Here is a 17,400-nt window from a genome sequence, read left to right as displayed (position 1 = left end):
GGAGACCACTGTGCTCTTGGAAACTTTCAGTACCGTCCAAAATTTGGACACACCTACTCATTCATGGGTTTTTCTTTATTTGTAGTTTTTTTCTACATTGTAGACAAATAGTAAAGACATCAAAACTATGAAATAACACATATAGAATCATGTAGTAACCAAAGAAGATTCTTCAAAGTACCACCCTTTGCCTTGATGACAGCTTTGCACTCTTAGTATTCTCTCAACCAGCTTCACCTGGAATGCTGCTGCTAATCTCTGTTTATCATATATGCATAGTCACTTAAACTATACATTCATGTACATACTACCTCAATTGTGCCGACCAACCAGTGCTCCCGCACATTGGCTAACCGGGCTATCTGCATTATGTCCCACCCACCAATCCCTCTTTTACGCTACTGCTACTCTCTGTTCATCATATATGCATAGTCACTTTAACCATACCTACATGTACATACTACCTCAAAATCAGCCTGACTAACCGGTGTCTGTATGTAGCCTCGCTACTGAATAAAGCCTGTCTTTTTATCTACCAATTGTTAACCTAATACCTTTTCTGCACTATTGGCTATAGAGCCTGTAAGTAAGCATTTCACTGTAAGGTCTACAATACCTGTTGTACTCAGGGCATGTGACAAATAAACTTTGATTTGATTTCAATTAACAGGTGTGCCTTGTTAAATGTTAATTTGTGGAATTTCTTTCCTTCTAATGCGTTTGAAACAATCAGTTTTCTTGTGACGAGGTAGGGTTGGTATACAGAAGATAGCCCTATTTGGTAAAAGAGCAAAACTGTGTTCGAATACTCATGCTAACCGCACTAACTGTACTATTTGTGATGTTAATTGAGTATATAGTTTGCTTATTGGTCATGGTATGGATATAGTTAGTATGCCAAAATTTTCCAGATGTCATACTAAATTCGGCAAAATATGAAGTATACACACAGGACACTTTCCGTACTTTAGGGCCCATAATACAATTCTTCAGGAAATGGGTGTGGCTTCACATTGTTTTCAGATTTGAAGAAATTATGCAGCCGAAGCACAATGAGAGCAGATACAAATTCATTGTTTTAACTAATTAAGAAAATGTTGATCAATGTAATAAAGAAATTACTTTTCAAATAAGTTACCTTACACGTTATGTTGCCTGACAATTTGTTAGCTACGCTGTCCTTACAAACCACATAGCATATTATTACAGCAGTATGTACAGGTGTTAGCTCCATAACTTAATTGGCTACTTATACGTCAGACTTGCCAGTATATTAACTATAGGCTAACTAACTACCCAACGTTTATTGACTTGATTATTTCCATCAATCTTAGCTAAATTGTATAGTCGTTGTGCGTTCTCATTCAGGTGCTTTCTTAAATTCGCTCTGGCTATCTACTCCGATTTCAGAGCAGCCTGGTCTGAGTGTACCAGAGCGCAGAATAATGAATTTTCAAGTGCTCAACACCCGTTGAATATGGCCGGTGTCAGTAAACGTCGGCAAAAAAGCATCATTCAATTGTTGGCAGCAGCACAGTTACAGTCACCAATGCTCTGGATAACATGAAAACTGCCTAACCAGCTCTGCTAGGGCAAGTACATGATCAGAGTAGTCTCATTTGTGTCTGGAAGTAGCTAGCAAGCTAGCCAACGTTAGCTTGGGTCCTTGACTGCTGTTGTAAGGTCAGAATGCTCATCCAGTGTGCACTCCGATAACGAAACACTCTGAATTTACAAAACGGACAATCTGACAACGCTCTGAATTTATAAGTGCACTCTGGCACTCCAGATTGAATTTAAGAACACACCCAAAGTCATAAAATTTGTCACGCTAACTAGCTAGCAAGAGGTTGCACAGCAACAACTTCAGGTAGACAGGTGAAGAGCTAGTACGCGCAACTGATAGGATCCCAATCATTTACAGTATACTAAAATAAACTAATAGTATATACTCATTAAATATGTAGTATAGAGTATGTTAGTATTGGTATTCGAATACAGCTCAAGTCAATATTATGGCAAGAACAGCTCAAATAAGCAAAGAGAAACGACAATCCATCAGTACTTTAAGACATGAAGGTCAGTCAATCTGAAAAGTTTCTTCAAGTGCAGTCGCAAAAACCATCAAGCGCTATGATGAAACTGGCTCTCATGAGGACCACCACAGGTCAGGAAGAACCAGAGTTACCTCTACTGCAGAGGATAAGTTCATTAGAGTTACCAGCCTCAGATTGCAGCCCAAATAAATGCTTCAGAGTTCAAGTAACATACACATCTCAACATCAACTGTTCTGGGGAGACTGTGTGAATCATGCCTTCATGGTCGAATTGCTGCAAAGAAACCACTACTAAAAGGACACCAATAAGAAGAGACTTGCTTGGGCCAAGAAACACGAGCAAAGGACATTAGACCGGTGGAAGTGGAAATCTGTCCTTTGGTCCGATTAATCCAAATTAGATTTTTGGTTCCAACCGCTGTGTCTTTGTGAGACGCAGAGTAGGTGAACGGATGATCTCCGCATGTGTGGTTCCCACCATGAAGCATGGAGGTGGTGGTGTTCTGGTGTGGGGGTGCTTTGCTGGTGACACTGTCCGTTTTTTTATTTAGAATTCAAGGCACACTTAACCAGCATGGCTACCACAGCATTCAGTAGTGATACACCATCCCATCTGGTTTGCGCTTAGTGAGACTATAATTTGTTTTTCAACAGGACAATGACCCAAAACACACCTCCAGGCTGTGTAAAGGCTATTTGACCAAGAAGGAGAGTGATGGAGTGCTGCATCAGATGACCTGGCCTCCACAACCACCCAACCTCAACCCAATTGAGATGGTTTGGGGTGAGTTGGACCGCAGAGTGAAGGAAAAGCAGCCAACAAGTGCTCAGCATGTGGGAACTCCTTCAAGACTGTTGAAAAAGCATTCCAGGTGACTACCTCATGAAACTGGTTGAGAGAATACCAAGAGTGTGCAAAGCTGTCATCAAGGCAAAGAGTGGCTACTTTGAGGAATCAAAAATATTGTACTGTTTTGGTCAGTACATGATTCCATGTGTTATTTCACAGTTGGGGACTTTAAAAATGTCTTTGGGGGGTATTTTTCTTAAAACTGCATTGGTGGTTAAGGCTAAGGGCTTGTAAGTAAGCATTTCACTGTAAGGGCTACACCTGTTGTACTCGCCGCATGTGACAAATAACATTTAATTTGAGATGGAGGATTCTGTAATCCCTACAGACAGATGTGAGTTTGGTAAGATGCATTTGGTAGATAAATGTCTACTGTTCATTCAGACAGAAGTGTCTTTAGTGGAGTTGTGTGTCACTCACTTGGAGAAGCGCTCTGCGATGGCGTTGGTCTTGCCTCGCGTGCTGACCAATGAGAGCTCCCTGGCAGTGACGCGTAAAGACTGCGACGCCCACGACCTTCGGCTGAACGAACTTCCGCCTTCCATCTTTGCCTAGAATCACACACACACACACTAGTAGTTAATGATATAATAAAAGTATAGACAATTTCAGTTCTACATTTAATATATGTAAAAAATAAAAAAATGTAAATAAATCCTCCAATACCCATCGTATAGGAATTCACTAATACAGTGTAGTATCATACAGACAGCCAGGAGAGCCTGGGTTCAACAACCCACACTGATGCTGTTGGATGACACCATTCTGCGGTGAGCAAACATTTTACTGTGACATCACCCAGCCGTTTGTCCATGGTGTGCACCATTACCTCACTGCTTATTAATTAACATAAACACAGGCAGACACTTTAATTGAAGGGTATTGGAAAAAAAAACACATGTTAAGAACTTTCATATCAACTTGTGTATGGTTAACAAACTTGCATAAAGTTCTATATTTTTGTGTTGGGTGTCATGTATAGGGGCCAGGAGTTTTTCCCTGAGGACATGACCATACCAGGTAGCCTATAAGTAGGGCCCAAAGTTTTTCATGCAATTTATATGTAGTAGGCTAGAATTGCAGGAAATTGGCTTAGAAATGCAAAAATTGCTCTACACCGCCATGACGGGGGCCGCTAAAATTCAGCCATGCCAACCGCACCCCTTGCCACACCCCCTACTGCGCCCACCACCTAAGCTCCTTTTTGATCCCCAAAAAAATCCACACACAGGATTGTTGCATGATTACAGGAGCAAGAAGAAACAAACTCTGCCATCATGATCAAGCGAGCAAGTTCAGACACTGCATGAGCTACTTGACTGCGGGACTGGTACACAATAGACATCAGCAACAATGCTGTCATTGTGTGAATCAGAGCATATCATCATCATCTGGCTGAGACAGACAGGAGGTTCTGAGAAGATAAATCAGCACCCCGACTGCCACTTATCTCTGCCTGATCTTTATAAGCAACAATTATAGAAGGCTAGAGTATAACATATAGGACACACACACACACACACACACACACACACACACACAGGCAATAGTTAGTTACTATAGTTGCTGTGCTCCCGACAGACACGTACACATTAAAAAGCAGTCTGGTAACGCAGATGGTAAGCCAGTAAAATAGTAATTTGTCTGAAAGGTAGAAACATCAAAAGCACGTGACACACGTTATAAATGGAACCACCTTTGGTACACTGCATGATGTGTATTTGTACAGTTGTTTTCAGATCAATTAAATGGCAATAGGCCAACTCTAATGCAGCCATAAGAGTGTATGGACAATGCCCTTTCTTCTGCCCCTTTCATTAAGGTGTGCTTTGCAGGTATTACATTATTGTTACCCGACAAAGACACAGAGGACTTTGAACTGAACGTTACCAGAGCAGCTGGTTTTGTATTGACACAGCACACACAAACATACACATGCAAACAACCAGCACTACTAGACAGTGACCATGACGAATGACCAAATCCAAAAGAATCTCCAACACTTCCTGTCCACAAACCATGGGATCCAGGAAAGGAATCATCTAAGCCACTGAGATGGCAGCCAAGTTCACAAAGAGAGAGACATCACATTAACTTCTCATAAAGACAGTATTTAACATGGCCACAGGGATAGTTTTAAACTTGGCCTTGCATATCTGTCATATTTCATGAGAAAACGCTAAGAAAAATCAGCCAACGCTTAAACCTTAGCTTAAGTGGATATTGGTTGAAACCCTGAGGTACTGTGTGTCTCAGAGGCAACGCAACATATTAATGTGCATCAGGACAGCTCAGGAAGCCAGACAGGCAGGGGACATTCCAATGGAATTCCTCCGAAAACGTCCTCAGCCTTTCCTCCAAGCTAAGCGGAGTAAAAAACTAACTCACAGTAGAAACCAAGATGCAAGGATTGAAGAACTAGAGTAGCAGGAAATATTCAGCCACTCCTGGAGGAGAACGGAAGCCTTTAGGGGGATGCTTTTCTATTACATTTCCATTGTACTTATATCAATTATATGTGCAAGCTAAGCCATCTCCTGCCGTTGTGACCTTGAGCAAGTCGCTTAACCCCCCTATAACTGCTCCAGGAGCACTGCATTGTTGCTGCCCTCAGCCCAAACCAGTGCATATTGTATGTCCTGAGGGGTTGGGACAAAGCAGAAGACAAATTGCCGTTGGACATTCATCTAGGCTACATCTTCTTGTAAGCTAACAGAAGCAGTGACAGTGTAGCTAGCAGCATAGCTGTAGCAGCAGCAGTAGGTGTTATGGTGATTGTGATACATAGAGGAACAGGTATCCTAACAGAGATAAGGCTTCCTTCTCACATGGCATTTCTGTTCTTTCAACAAGCTGCGACAGCAGTTTGGTCAATCTGTCCCTACAACACCAGATCTACCCTCTCACCATATCTGAACAAAATGTCTGCATGCATGGTGAGCTAGTCTATTGATATCTGGTAGTAAAATTAAATCTATAGGCTACACTTTACTTCAACATAGTTGATTTTGACTGCAAACTGGATGTCCGAAATAACTTTTGAACCCTTAAGTGACATTGACAGATCCTGTGGATGCGCCTTTTCCTGAGCAATCGTTATCGTATTTCAGTCAACTAGGCCTCTATGTCAAGCTTCTGTACCCCCCACCCCCAAAAATACAAATATGCACTTTCCAACTAGCACTGATCTTGCTGTTAACTACTTTGTTGAGGGAAAATGTACTTGCTACGATTGTAATATGTTGTCTCACCTAGCTATCATAAGACGAATGCACTAACTCATGTAAGCCGCGTCTGCTTAATGACTAAAATGTCAATTCAAAGCATCGCGTTTTCCCTAGAAATGCTGCATCCACAACAAACCCAGATATGGAACACAACACAGGATCAGTCTATTGCGCAATATAGCCATTTCATCATCAGCGCCTTGAGTGACATGAAGGTACAATCAGTCCTGAACAGCTCAATGCAGAGACGGTGGTTTATAAGTTGCTATTCTCCACCTTCCCTGAATACATTTAGGGAATATGTTTTTAAAAAACGAAGATTTAAAAAACTTTACATGTAAAATATTGATTTATTTATTTTTACTTTGCAGCCAAGTAAATTCCAGGGACATTAATAACAGCCATGTTAAAATGTCAGGATACCATTGAATGCACCAACTGACAGATCTAGGGCAGAGGATATAGCCTAATTTAAAGTGCTCTTTTACATCATACCAAACATACTAGACAGGTAACACCTGAGACAAACCAGTCTGTTACTCTATGCAAACTGATTTGCAGATAATGTCACTGTATGTAATTAAACAAAGTACCATGAGGTGTAAAAACTAGTTAAAGTCTGGCTGCAAAACAAACTGAACAGAGTCATTAAACACAAAATCATTGTAGATAAACTAGCAGGTGAGTCAGAGACCAGGGTTTTTTCCTGGATCAAAAAGGGGCTTATGTGGTGGGCGTGGCAGAATGAGAGATGAACTTGACATTTTAAAGCTAATTTCCTGCAATTCTACATATTTTGCCATGCAGCGGAGAAAAAAAAATGTAGCAGTTTCAAAGGAATTCACAGTAAATTATTCCGCTACTCTGTCATTTGCTTTATACTTTAGTCAGACTGACATCATTGAAGTTGTTTGTGGTGACAAGGGCCGTTGTATAAAGTCGTAGGCGATTGGATCATAGAGTATCAAAGCCATGACAAATTTTCCAACCTCCGCTGTAACCATGTGTGTTCTGGCTACTCAGATCCAGACTCATTGTAGAGAAAAAAACGAATGCCCATGGGCGTGGCGTAGCGCTTGGCCGGAGCAAGGAGTCAGGAGAAAATGTTGCAGTTTTAAAGAACATTTCCTGCAATTCTATGCATTTTCTTTTGCTCAAATAAACTCAACAAAAAAAGAAACGTCCCTTTTTCAGGACCCTGTCTTTCAAAAATAATTCATAAACCATTTGTAAACACTGTTTCCCATGCTTGTTCAATGAACCATAAACAATAATCCATAAACAATTAATGAACATGCACCTGAGGAATGGTCGTTAAGACACTAACAATTTGCAATTGCAACAAATAATCTGCTCAGACCCCAACCAAGGAACATCAAAAGTCGTGCTATAAATTCACAGACAACACAAAGATTCCTTGATGCCCTTCCAGACTCCCTCTGCCTACCCAAGGACGCCAGAGGACAAAAATCAGTTAACCACCTAAATGAGGATCTCAATTTAACCTTGCGCAATACCCTAGATGCAGTTGCACCCCTAAAAACTAAAAAAAATTCTCATAAGAAACTAGCTCCCTGGTACACAGAAAATACCCGAGCTCTGAAGCAAGCTTCCAGAAAATTGGAACGGAAATGGCACCACACCAAACTGGAAGTCTTCCGACTAGCTTGGAAGGACGGTACCGTGCAGTACCGAAGAGCCCTTACTGCTGCTCGATCATCCTATTTTTCTAACTTAATTGAGGAAAATAAGAACAATCCGAAATTCCTTTTTGATACTGTCGCAAAGCTAACTAAAAAGCAGCATTCCCCAAGAGAGGATGACTTTCACTTTTGCAGTGATAAATTCATGAACTTCTTTGAGGAAAAGATTATGATTATTAGAAAGCAAATTACGGACTCCTCTTTAAACCTGCGTATTCCTCCAAACCTCAGTTGTCCTGAGTCTGCACAACTCTGCCAGGACCTAGGATCAAGAGAGACGCTCAAGTGTTTTAGTACTATATCTCTTGACACAATGATGAAAATAATCATGGCCTCTAAACCTTCAAGCTGCATACTGGACCCTATTCCAACTAAACTACTGAAAGAGCTGCTTCCTGTGCTTGGCCCTCCTATGTTGAACATAATAAACGGCTCTCTATCCACTGGATGTGTACCAAACTCACTAAAAGTGGCAGTAATAAAGCCTCTCTTGAAAAAGCCAAACCTTGACCCAGAAAATATAAAAAACTATCAGCCTATATCGAATCTTCCATTCCTCTCAAAAATTTTAGAAGGCTGTTGCAGCAACTCACTGCCTTCCTGAAGACAAACAATGTATACGAAATGCTTCAGTCTGGTTTTAGACCCCATCATAGCACTGAGACGGCACTTGTGAAGGTGGTAAATGACATTTTAATGGCATCGGACCGAGAGCTCTGCATCTGTCCTCGTGCTCCTAGACCTTAGTGCTGCTTTTGATACCATCGATCACCACATTCTTTTGGAGAGATTGGAAACCCAAATTGGTCTACACGGACATGTTCTGGCCTGGTTTAGATCTTATCTGTCGGAAAGATATCAGTTTGTCTCTGTGAATGGTTTGTCCTCTGACAAATCAACTGTAAATTTCGGTGTTCCTCAAGGTTCCGTTTTAGGACCACTATTGTTTTCACTGTATATTTTACCTCTTGGGGATGTTATTCGAAAACATAATGTAAACTTTCACTGCTATGCGGATGACACACAGCTGTACATTTCAATTAAACATGGTGAAGCCCCAAAATTGCCCTCGCTAGAAGCATGTGTTTCAGACATAAGGAAGTGGATGGCTGCAAACTTTCTACTATTAAACTCGGACAAAACAGAGATGCTTGTTCTAGGTCCCAAGAAACAAAGAGATCTTCTGTTGAATCTGACAATTAATCTTAATGGTTGTACAGTCGTCTCAAAACTGTGAAGGACCTCGTCGTTACTCTGGACCCTGATCTCTCTTTTGAAGAACATATCAAGACCATTTCGAGGACAGCTTTTTTCCATCTACGTAACATTGCAAAAATCTGAAACTTTCTGTCCAAAAATGAATCCATGCTTTTGTCACTTCTAGGTTAGACTACTGCAATGCTCTATTTTCCGGCTACCCGGATAAAGCACTAAATAAACTTCAGTTAGTGCTAAATACGGCTGCTAGAATCCTGACTAGAACCAAAATATTACTCCAGTGCTAGCCTCTCTACACTGGCTTCCTGTCAAAGCAAGGGCTGATTTCAAGGTTTTACTGCTAACCTACAAAGCATTACATGGGCTTGCTCCTACCTATCTCTCTGATTTGGTCCTGCCGTACATACCTACACGTACGCTATGGTCACAAGACGCAGGCCTCCTAATTGTCCCTAGAATTTCTAAGCAAACAGCTGGAGGCAGGGCTTTCTCCTATAGAGCTCCATTTTTATGGAACGGTCTGCCTACCCATGTCAGAGACGCAAACTCGGTCTCAACCTTTAAGTCTTTACTGAAGACTCATCTCTTCAGTGGGTCATATGATTGAGTATAGTCTGGCCCAGGAGTGGGAAGGTGAACGGAAAGGCTCTGGAGCAACGAACCGCCCTTGCTGTCTCTGCCTGGCCGGTTCCCCTCTTTCCACTGGGATTCTCTGCCTCTAACCCTATTACAGGGGCTGAGTCACTGGCTTACTGGGGCTCTCTCATGCCGTCCCTGGAGGGGGTGCGTCACCTGAGTGGGTTGATTCACTGTTGTGGTCATCCTGTCTGGGTTGGCGCCCCCCCCTTCGGTTGTGCCGTGGCGGAGATCTTTGTGGGCTATCCTCAGCCTTGTCTCAGGATGGTAAGTTGGTGGTTGAAGATATCCCTCTAGTGGTGTGGGGGCTGTGCTTTGGCAAAGTGGGTGGGGTTATATCCTTCCTGTTTGGCCCTGTCCGGGAGTGTCCTCGTCAGGAGACACTGTGGCCCCATCCCCCTCCTGTCTCAGCCTCCAATATTTATGCTGCAGTAGTTTATGTGTCGGGGGGCTGGGGTCAGTTTGTTATATCTGGAGTACTTCTCCTGTCCTATTCGGTGTCCTGTGTGAATCTAAGTGTGCGTTCTCTAATTCTCTCCTTCTCTCTTTCTTTCTCTCTCTCGGAGGACCTGAGCCCTAGGACCATCTGACATGATGACTCCTTGCTGTCCCCAGTCCACCTGGCCATGCTACTGCTCCAGTTTCAACTGACCTGAGCCCTAGGACCATGCCCCAGGACTACCTGACATGATGACTCCTTGCTGTCCCCAGTCCACCTGGCCATGCTGCTGCTCCAGTTTCAACTTCCACCTGACTGTGCTGCTGCTCCAGTTTCAACTGTTCTGCCTTATTATTATTCGACCATGCTGGTCTTTTATGAACATTTGAACATCTTGGCCATGTTCTGTTATAATCTCCACCCGGCACAGCCAGAAGAGGACTGGCCACCCCACATAGCCTGGTTCCTCTCTAGGTTTCTTCCTAGGTTTTGGCCTTTCTAGGGAGTTTTTCCTAGCCACCGTGCTTCTACACCTGCATTGCTTGCTGTTTGGGGTTTTAAGCTGGGTTTCTGTACAGCACTTTGAGATATCAGCTGATGTACGAAGGGCTATATAAATAAATTTGATTTGATTTAACAGCTTACAGACGGTAGGCAATTAAGGTCACAGTTATGAAAACTTAGGACACTAAAGAGGCGGTTCTACTGACTCAGAAAACCACCAAAAGAAAGATGCCCAGGATCCCTGCTCATCTGATTGAATGTGCCTTAGGCATGCTGCAAGGAGGCATGAGGACTGCAGATGTGGCCAGGGAAATAAATTGCAATGTCCATACTGTGAGACGCCTAAGACAGCGCTACAGGGAGACAGGACGGACAGCTGATCATCCTCCGTGGCAGACCATGTGTAACAACACCTGCACAGGATCGGTACATACGAACATCACACCTGCGGGACAGGTACAGGATGGCTACAACAACTGCCCGAGTTACACCAGGAACGCACAATCCCTCCATCAGTGCTCAGACTGTCCGCAATAGGCTGAGAGAAGCTGGACTGAAGGCTTGTAGGCCTGTTGTAAGGCAGGTCCTACCCGGCAACAACGTCACCTATGGGCACAAACCCACCGTCGCTGGACCAGAAAGGACTGGCAAAAAAAGTGCTCTTCACTGACGAGTTGCGCTTTTGTCTCACCAGAGGTGATGGTCGGATTTGCGTTTATCGTCGAAGGAATGAGCGTTACACCGAGGCCTGTACTCTGGAGCGGGATCGATATGGAGGTGGAGGGTCTGTCATGGTCTGGGGCGGTGTGTCACAGCATCATCGGACTAAGCTTTTTGTCATTGCAGGCAATCTCAACACTGTGCATTACAGGGAAGACACCCTTCCTACAGGCTCATCCTCACATGACCCTCCAGCATGACAATGCACCAGCCATACGGCTCGTTCTGTGTGTGATTTCCTGCAAGACAGGAATGTCTGTGTTCTGCCATGGCCAGCGAAGAGCCCGGATCTCAATCCCATTGAGCATGTCTGGGACCTGTTGGATCGAAGGGTGAGGGCTAGGGCCATTCCCCCCAGAATTGTCCAGGAACTTGCAGGAGCCTTGGTGGAAGAGTGGGGTAACATCTCACAGCAAGAACTAGCACATCTGGTGCAGTCCATGAGGAGGAGATGCACTGCAGTACTTAATGCAGCTGGTGGCCATACCAGATACTGACTGTTACTTTTGATTTTGACCCCCCCTTTGTTCAGGAACACAGTATTCCATTTATTTCAGTCACGTCTGTGGAACTTGTTCAGTTTGTCTCAGTTGTTGAATCTTATGTTCATACCAATATTTACACATGTTAAAGTTTGCTGAAAATAAAAGCATTTGACAGTGAGAGAACCTTTCTGTTTTTTCTGGGTTTAGTACCAAAACCAATACTGTTGAATGTATTGTTTTGGAATGTTTTATTCTCCTACTGTCTAGCTTTTATTTAGGTGATTGTTTGTTAAAATATGTGGGTCTATTATTTTTTATACATACTGTACATTTGGAAAGTATTCAGACCCCTTGACTTTTTCCATATTTTGTTACATTAAAGCTTTTCTAAAATAGATTAAATAAATGTTTCTCAATATACGCACAATACCCCATGATGACAAAGTTTGCAAATGTCTTAAAAATAAAACAACTGAAATACCTTATTTACCTAAGTATTCAGACCCTTTGCTATGAGACTCGAATTTGAGCTCAGGTGCATCCTGTTTCCATTGGTCATCCTTGAGATGTATCTACAACTTGATTGGAGTCCAGCTGTGCTGAATTCAATCAATTGGACATGATTTGGAAAGGCACACAACTGTCTATATCAAGGTCCTACAGTTGACAGTGCATGTCAGAGCAAAACCCAAGCCATGAGGTCGCCGGGATTGTCCATAAGAGATCCGAGACAGGATTGTGTCGAGGCACAGATCTGGGGAAGGGTACCAAAAAAATGTCTGCCGCATTGAAGGTCCCCAAGAATACAGTGGCCTCCATCATTCTTAAATGGAAGAAGTTTGGAGCCACCAAGACTCTTCATAGAGCTGGCCACCCAGCAAAACACACAATACCCCATAATGACAAGGCAAAAACAGGTTTTTAGAATGAGCTCAACTTAGTGTCTGAATACCTATGTAAATAAGGTATTTATTTTTTATATAACACATTTGGAAACATTTCTAACATCCCATTTTCACTTAGTCAATCATGGGTATTGGGTGTTTTTTTTTAATCCATTTTAGAAAAAGGCTGTAACATAACAAAATGTGGAAAAAGTCAAGGGGCCTTAATATGTTCCGAAGGCACTGTGTGTAGATCGATAGAGAGAGAAACATTGTTCAGACTTAGGCAAGCAACAACAAAAAAAAGGATTTCAATGGCAGAAAAATACCTGGACTCTGACACACAAATCTCCCCTTCATGGCTGACTTGGCACCTCTCAGCTTAAGGTACTGATCAGGTGTAGACCCTGTGTGTTTAGACAATAGCCTACATATGGTAGAAAAACATTCACATCCATGACATGGATACTGTTGGACTAGCCTTACTACACTAACAGTGGGAGTTACGGTCAATAGTACGAGAACAGAGAATTATTATTTGAGATATGCGATCGATATAAAACAGACACACAGTTACAAACAATGGCACAAAGGGAGTGGTAACTTAATTTCTCCCCAAAACATTTGAGTTAACTGTGACACACCTGCAGACATGAAACTCACCTTTTTTAATAGAGTCTAGTTTTTCCTGGTATCTTCAATGTAAAATTGTCTCATCTATTATTTTAAAGCACTTCAGTTTCGGTTCAGCATGTAATTTCAGAACGTCCGATGTGTCATACTCCATTGGTGAAACCTTGCGATACCTGACACTGTGTGTGCAATGTCTCTAATGTGTAAGAGTTTAAGGGGCGGAGTGCGGAGAAAAGTATCATGAGAGCGGAGGAAGCAGGTCATGTGATTCCCTGCACCAATGACCTTGGATTGCATTTCTCCTGCCAGGTACATTGTCTGTGTGTCTTCAGCAGAATTTCTAGGAAATAGCCTATACAACTCCCTGTTCTACAGTTAAAAGCATTTTAACAACCTGGTGAAAAACTCAAAACTGATCTAAATTATGTGATTCTATATCATAACTTGATCCCCCTTCATGAGTGTGGTAAAGAAGGGGAGGTGGTAGTTACAACAAAGGACAGAAAGAAAGCTGGAGGAATGAGTTGAAGAGAAAGGAGGAGAGAGAGAGGGAGAGGAGAAACGTACAGAACCAGAAGCTCAGGTTTCCCTGCGTTGTTTGAAAGGGGACCTGGAGACACCGAGACGTCCCCAGGGGCCTTCGTGGTGCTGTAGCAGGGAGAAAACCCTGGCTCTCAATACACTCCACACATTCTAACCACTACTAACCATTGCCTCACACCTGGAGGTGAGCACGCGCTTAGTCTGAAAAGTTAAAAAAAAAAAAAATTGTATTAAACGTCAAAAAAATAAAAACACAAAACGTTTCACTAGGGCAGTTTCTCTATGACTTATTGTAGCAATGTATAGTCAGAATAACCTTTATTCACCAAGTAAATTTGAATTTAACAGGAATTTGACCTGGTAAAATGGATCTGCCACAATAAACATAATATACAGACAGACGTTACACAGAATATACAGACAGAATGTATAAACAATGAAATTACACTAATAATATATAACGTACACTATAACACTAAATGCAAAACCACAGGCTACACTGTAAATCTATAACTACACTAAATTGGTGAGTCAGAAATGGACAACTGAATCATAATGTAAATTTCTGTGTCTCTATTAATAAACAGACTTCACGAGCATGTCAGAGTTGAGGACATTACTCATTTTGCTAAGGAAATATATATATATATAAATCAAATTCTGCCCAGTACCTGAACCAGTGAGATCTGTGTGTAACCTATTTTCTCTTCAATTTATACAGGAAAGTCCCCTAGTTTGTCAATGTTGATCTGTCAACAATGAGAAAAGGGATCACAAAATGATGGTTACCATCATCAATGCATTCCACTGAGTCATCGTCACTGGGTCATTACCACCTGGCTGCCACCTCTGTGGTCTACCCTGTCTATTTGCAGAGAGAGAAGGGTGATAAGGCGACATGGTCTGACAGTGTTTTCTAAGACTCAGCTGTGCCATTTCCAAGAAGACAGAGAGAACTGTATAAATAGTGCCATTAAATGAGCATAGAGATGCATTCAAATGGCCACATGGTACGATCAAGGTACAAAGATGGACAGTCGGCATTGTGTGCTGGCTGACTGCTGGCACTGAGGTGAATACCAAAGTAGACTCCTCAATTCTCCAGGGACAGCCAATGAATACCCAGCTTGTAATACTCCGCAGGGGTTTAAATAAAATATAGCCTTGGCTGTCAGGCCAACAGGTAACCTACTCTGAGAAGCCCAAGTCAACAAAATGGCTGTGCTGAGTATTAAACTAATAGTTCACTCCAAAATCTGTTTTTTAAATGTTTTGAAAATTTAAGTGGTCTAGATGAGTCCATGTGTCACATGCCATCTGTTGTACAGATCTAAGTATATTCCCCCCAGGCACCATCTACAAAGATTCCATTAGATGGTGTCCATCTTTCCCCTTCATTTGGGTTTGAGGAATATAGCTGGATCTACACAACAGATGGGGTGTGGGTAGTGGACTCATTTTGACACTGCACCCCTTTGAGTTTTGAAAACACTTAAACTTTTGTATAGACTCAATAGAGTATAACCTAATAAAACATCTGGTCACGCACTTGCAAAAGTGGCATCAGCAGGAAGGAGTGGTCCAATATGCATTTTTACCACAATAATCAAGTAGCAATAAGCTTACTGTATCCAAGTATAATGCATTGTGTCTCCAGTCCTCCACATAGGGAATATCCTCAAATGGGTTGGCCAACTCCCATCACCTCCCTGCAACCTCCATAAGTAATAATGGTGCAAAATTGGCAACACCTGTGAAATTGGCAAGCATTTTACCCTTGGCTACAGCAAATTCACCATGTGCACACCACTGCCTAAACTAGCATAGCTTTACACACATTTAGACTACTTTTATTAAAAAGTCAAATGTACATTTTATTATAATAACTGGATATATCAACACAATCTCATAACAAACCTCTTGAAACTTTTCTTCGGCCTTACGTTTCTGATGTTGCCAACAACAGCTCCTCCGACAGTCCCACAGGTGCACAATAGAAAGAGAGGCGTTGGTTGTCTGCTGACGTCCGTGTCTGAGATTTTAACTACATTTTTAAACGAACATAATTAACATGATTTGTTTAAATGTCTCGCTGCTAAACAAATACGTTTCATATAGCTAATGCAAGTGGCTTTGGCTAATTACACTCACAATGATTAGTCTTTTTTTTCTCGTGCGCTCCTCAAAGTATGTAAATGTGCTGCCACCGCGATATTACTCACGAGCTCATTATTGCAAAGTGAGCTCAGTAAACCACGCCCCAGGCATGTTGTTCATACATTGGGACACATTTTATTTTTAATATGGAGATATGCCTCACATTTTAACAGTGGTGAAAACTATTAAAGTACACATATTTAAAATAACTACTTAAATCGTTTTTTTTGGGGGGGGGGTGTATCTGTACTTTACTTTACTATTTATATTTTTGACAATTTTTTTTACTTCACTACATTCCTAAAGATTATGTACTTTTGACTTGATACATTTTCCATGACACCCAAAAGTACTCCTAATATTTTGAATGTTTAGGACAGGAAATTGGTTCAATTTATGCACTTATCAAGAGAACATCCCTGGTCATCCCATGGCAGACTCACTAAAAACACATGCTTTTTTGTCACTAAAAACACATGCTTATTTTGTCAATTATGACTGAGTGCTGGAGTGTGCCCCCTGACTATCCCTAAATAAAAATAATCTGCCATCTGGTTTGCTTAATTTATGGATGTGAAATGATTCATACTTTTACTTTTGATAGTTAAGTATATTTTAGCAATTACATTGCCTTTGGATACTTAAGAATATTTAAAACCAAATACTTTTAGAATTTTAGTCAAGTAGTATATTACTGGGTGACTTTCACTTCTACTTGAGTCCTTTTATATTACTTTTACTCAAGTATGACAATTGGGTACTATTTCCACCACTGCATTTTACAATGCTAATGTGTTTGAGACATGCGTAGACTATTGCAGTTAATTTTGAATTTGACTTAATAATAAAAAATGTTCTGCCTGAGGGGGGCGTTGTATACTAGCAACCTGGTTTGACATTAAATTCACATTACTGTTATTAACCCTTGTACAATGTCTGTAGAGACACAATTTGAGACACAATTTGAGACATTTTTGCAAACTAATGAAAAAAAAAAAACTGAAATATAACATTTACTTAAGTATTCAGACCCTTTACTCAGCAGCACAAACTTCAAAAAGTTCTGGGACACTGTAAAGTCCATGGAAAATAAGAGCACCTCCTCCCAGCTGCCCACTGCACTGAGGCTAGGAAACACTGTCACCACCGACAAATCCGCGATAATTGAGAATTTCAATAAGCATTTTTCTACGGCTGGCCAAGCTTTCCACCTGGCTACCCATACCCTGGTTAACAGCCCCCCCCCAGCAACTTGCCAAAGCCTCCCCATTTCTCCTTCACCCAAATCCAGATAGCTGATGTTCTGAAAGAGCTGCAAAATCTGGACCCCTACAAATCAGCCGG

At 41.7% G+C, this 17,400-nt stretch overlaps 1 protein-coding gene across 1 annotated transcript in view; it reads right to left on the bottom strand.

The window, feature by feature from the left end:
- LOC115140904 (LIM domain and actin-binding protein 1-like) overlaps positions 1-16,108 on the bottom strand; it is a 42,669-nt gene extending 26,561 nt beyond the window's left edge. Inside the window, 2 exon segments of the mRNA XM_065001982.1 lie at positions 3,328-3,458; positions 15,843-16,108. Coding sequence (XP_064858054.1) covers positions 3,328-3,452 — 125 coding nt within the window. The 5' untranslated portion in view covers positions 3,453-3,458; positions 15,843-16,108.
- Positions 16,109-17,400: the final 1,292 nt, after the last annotated feature.

The sequence above is a fragment of the Oncorhynchus nerka genome, linkage group LG2, assembly GCF_034236695.1.
Source record: "Oncorhynchus nerka isolate Pitt River linkage group LG2, Oner_Uvic_2.0, whole genome shotgun sequence".
NCBI classification, from domain to species: domain Eukaryota; kingdom Metazoa; phylum Chordata; class Actinopteri; order Salmoniformes; family Salmonidae; genus Oncorhynchus; species Oncorhynchus nerka.
The sequence above is the reverse complement of the archived record's forward strand: the minus strand, read 5'-3'. Positions and strand labels throughout refer to the sequence as shown.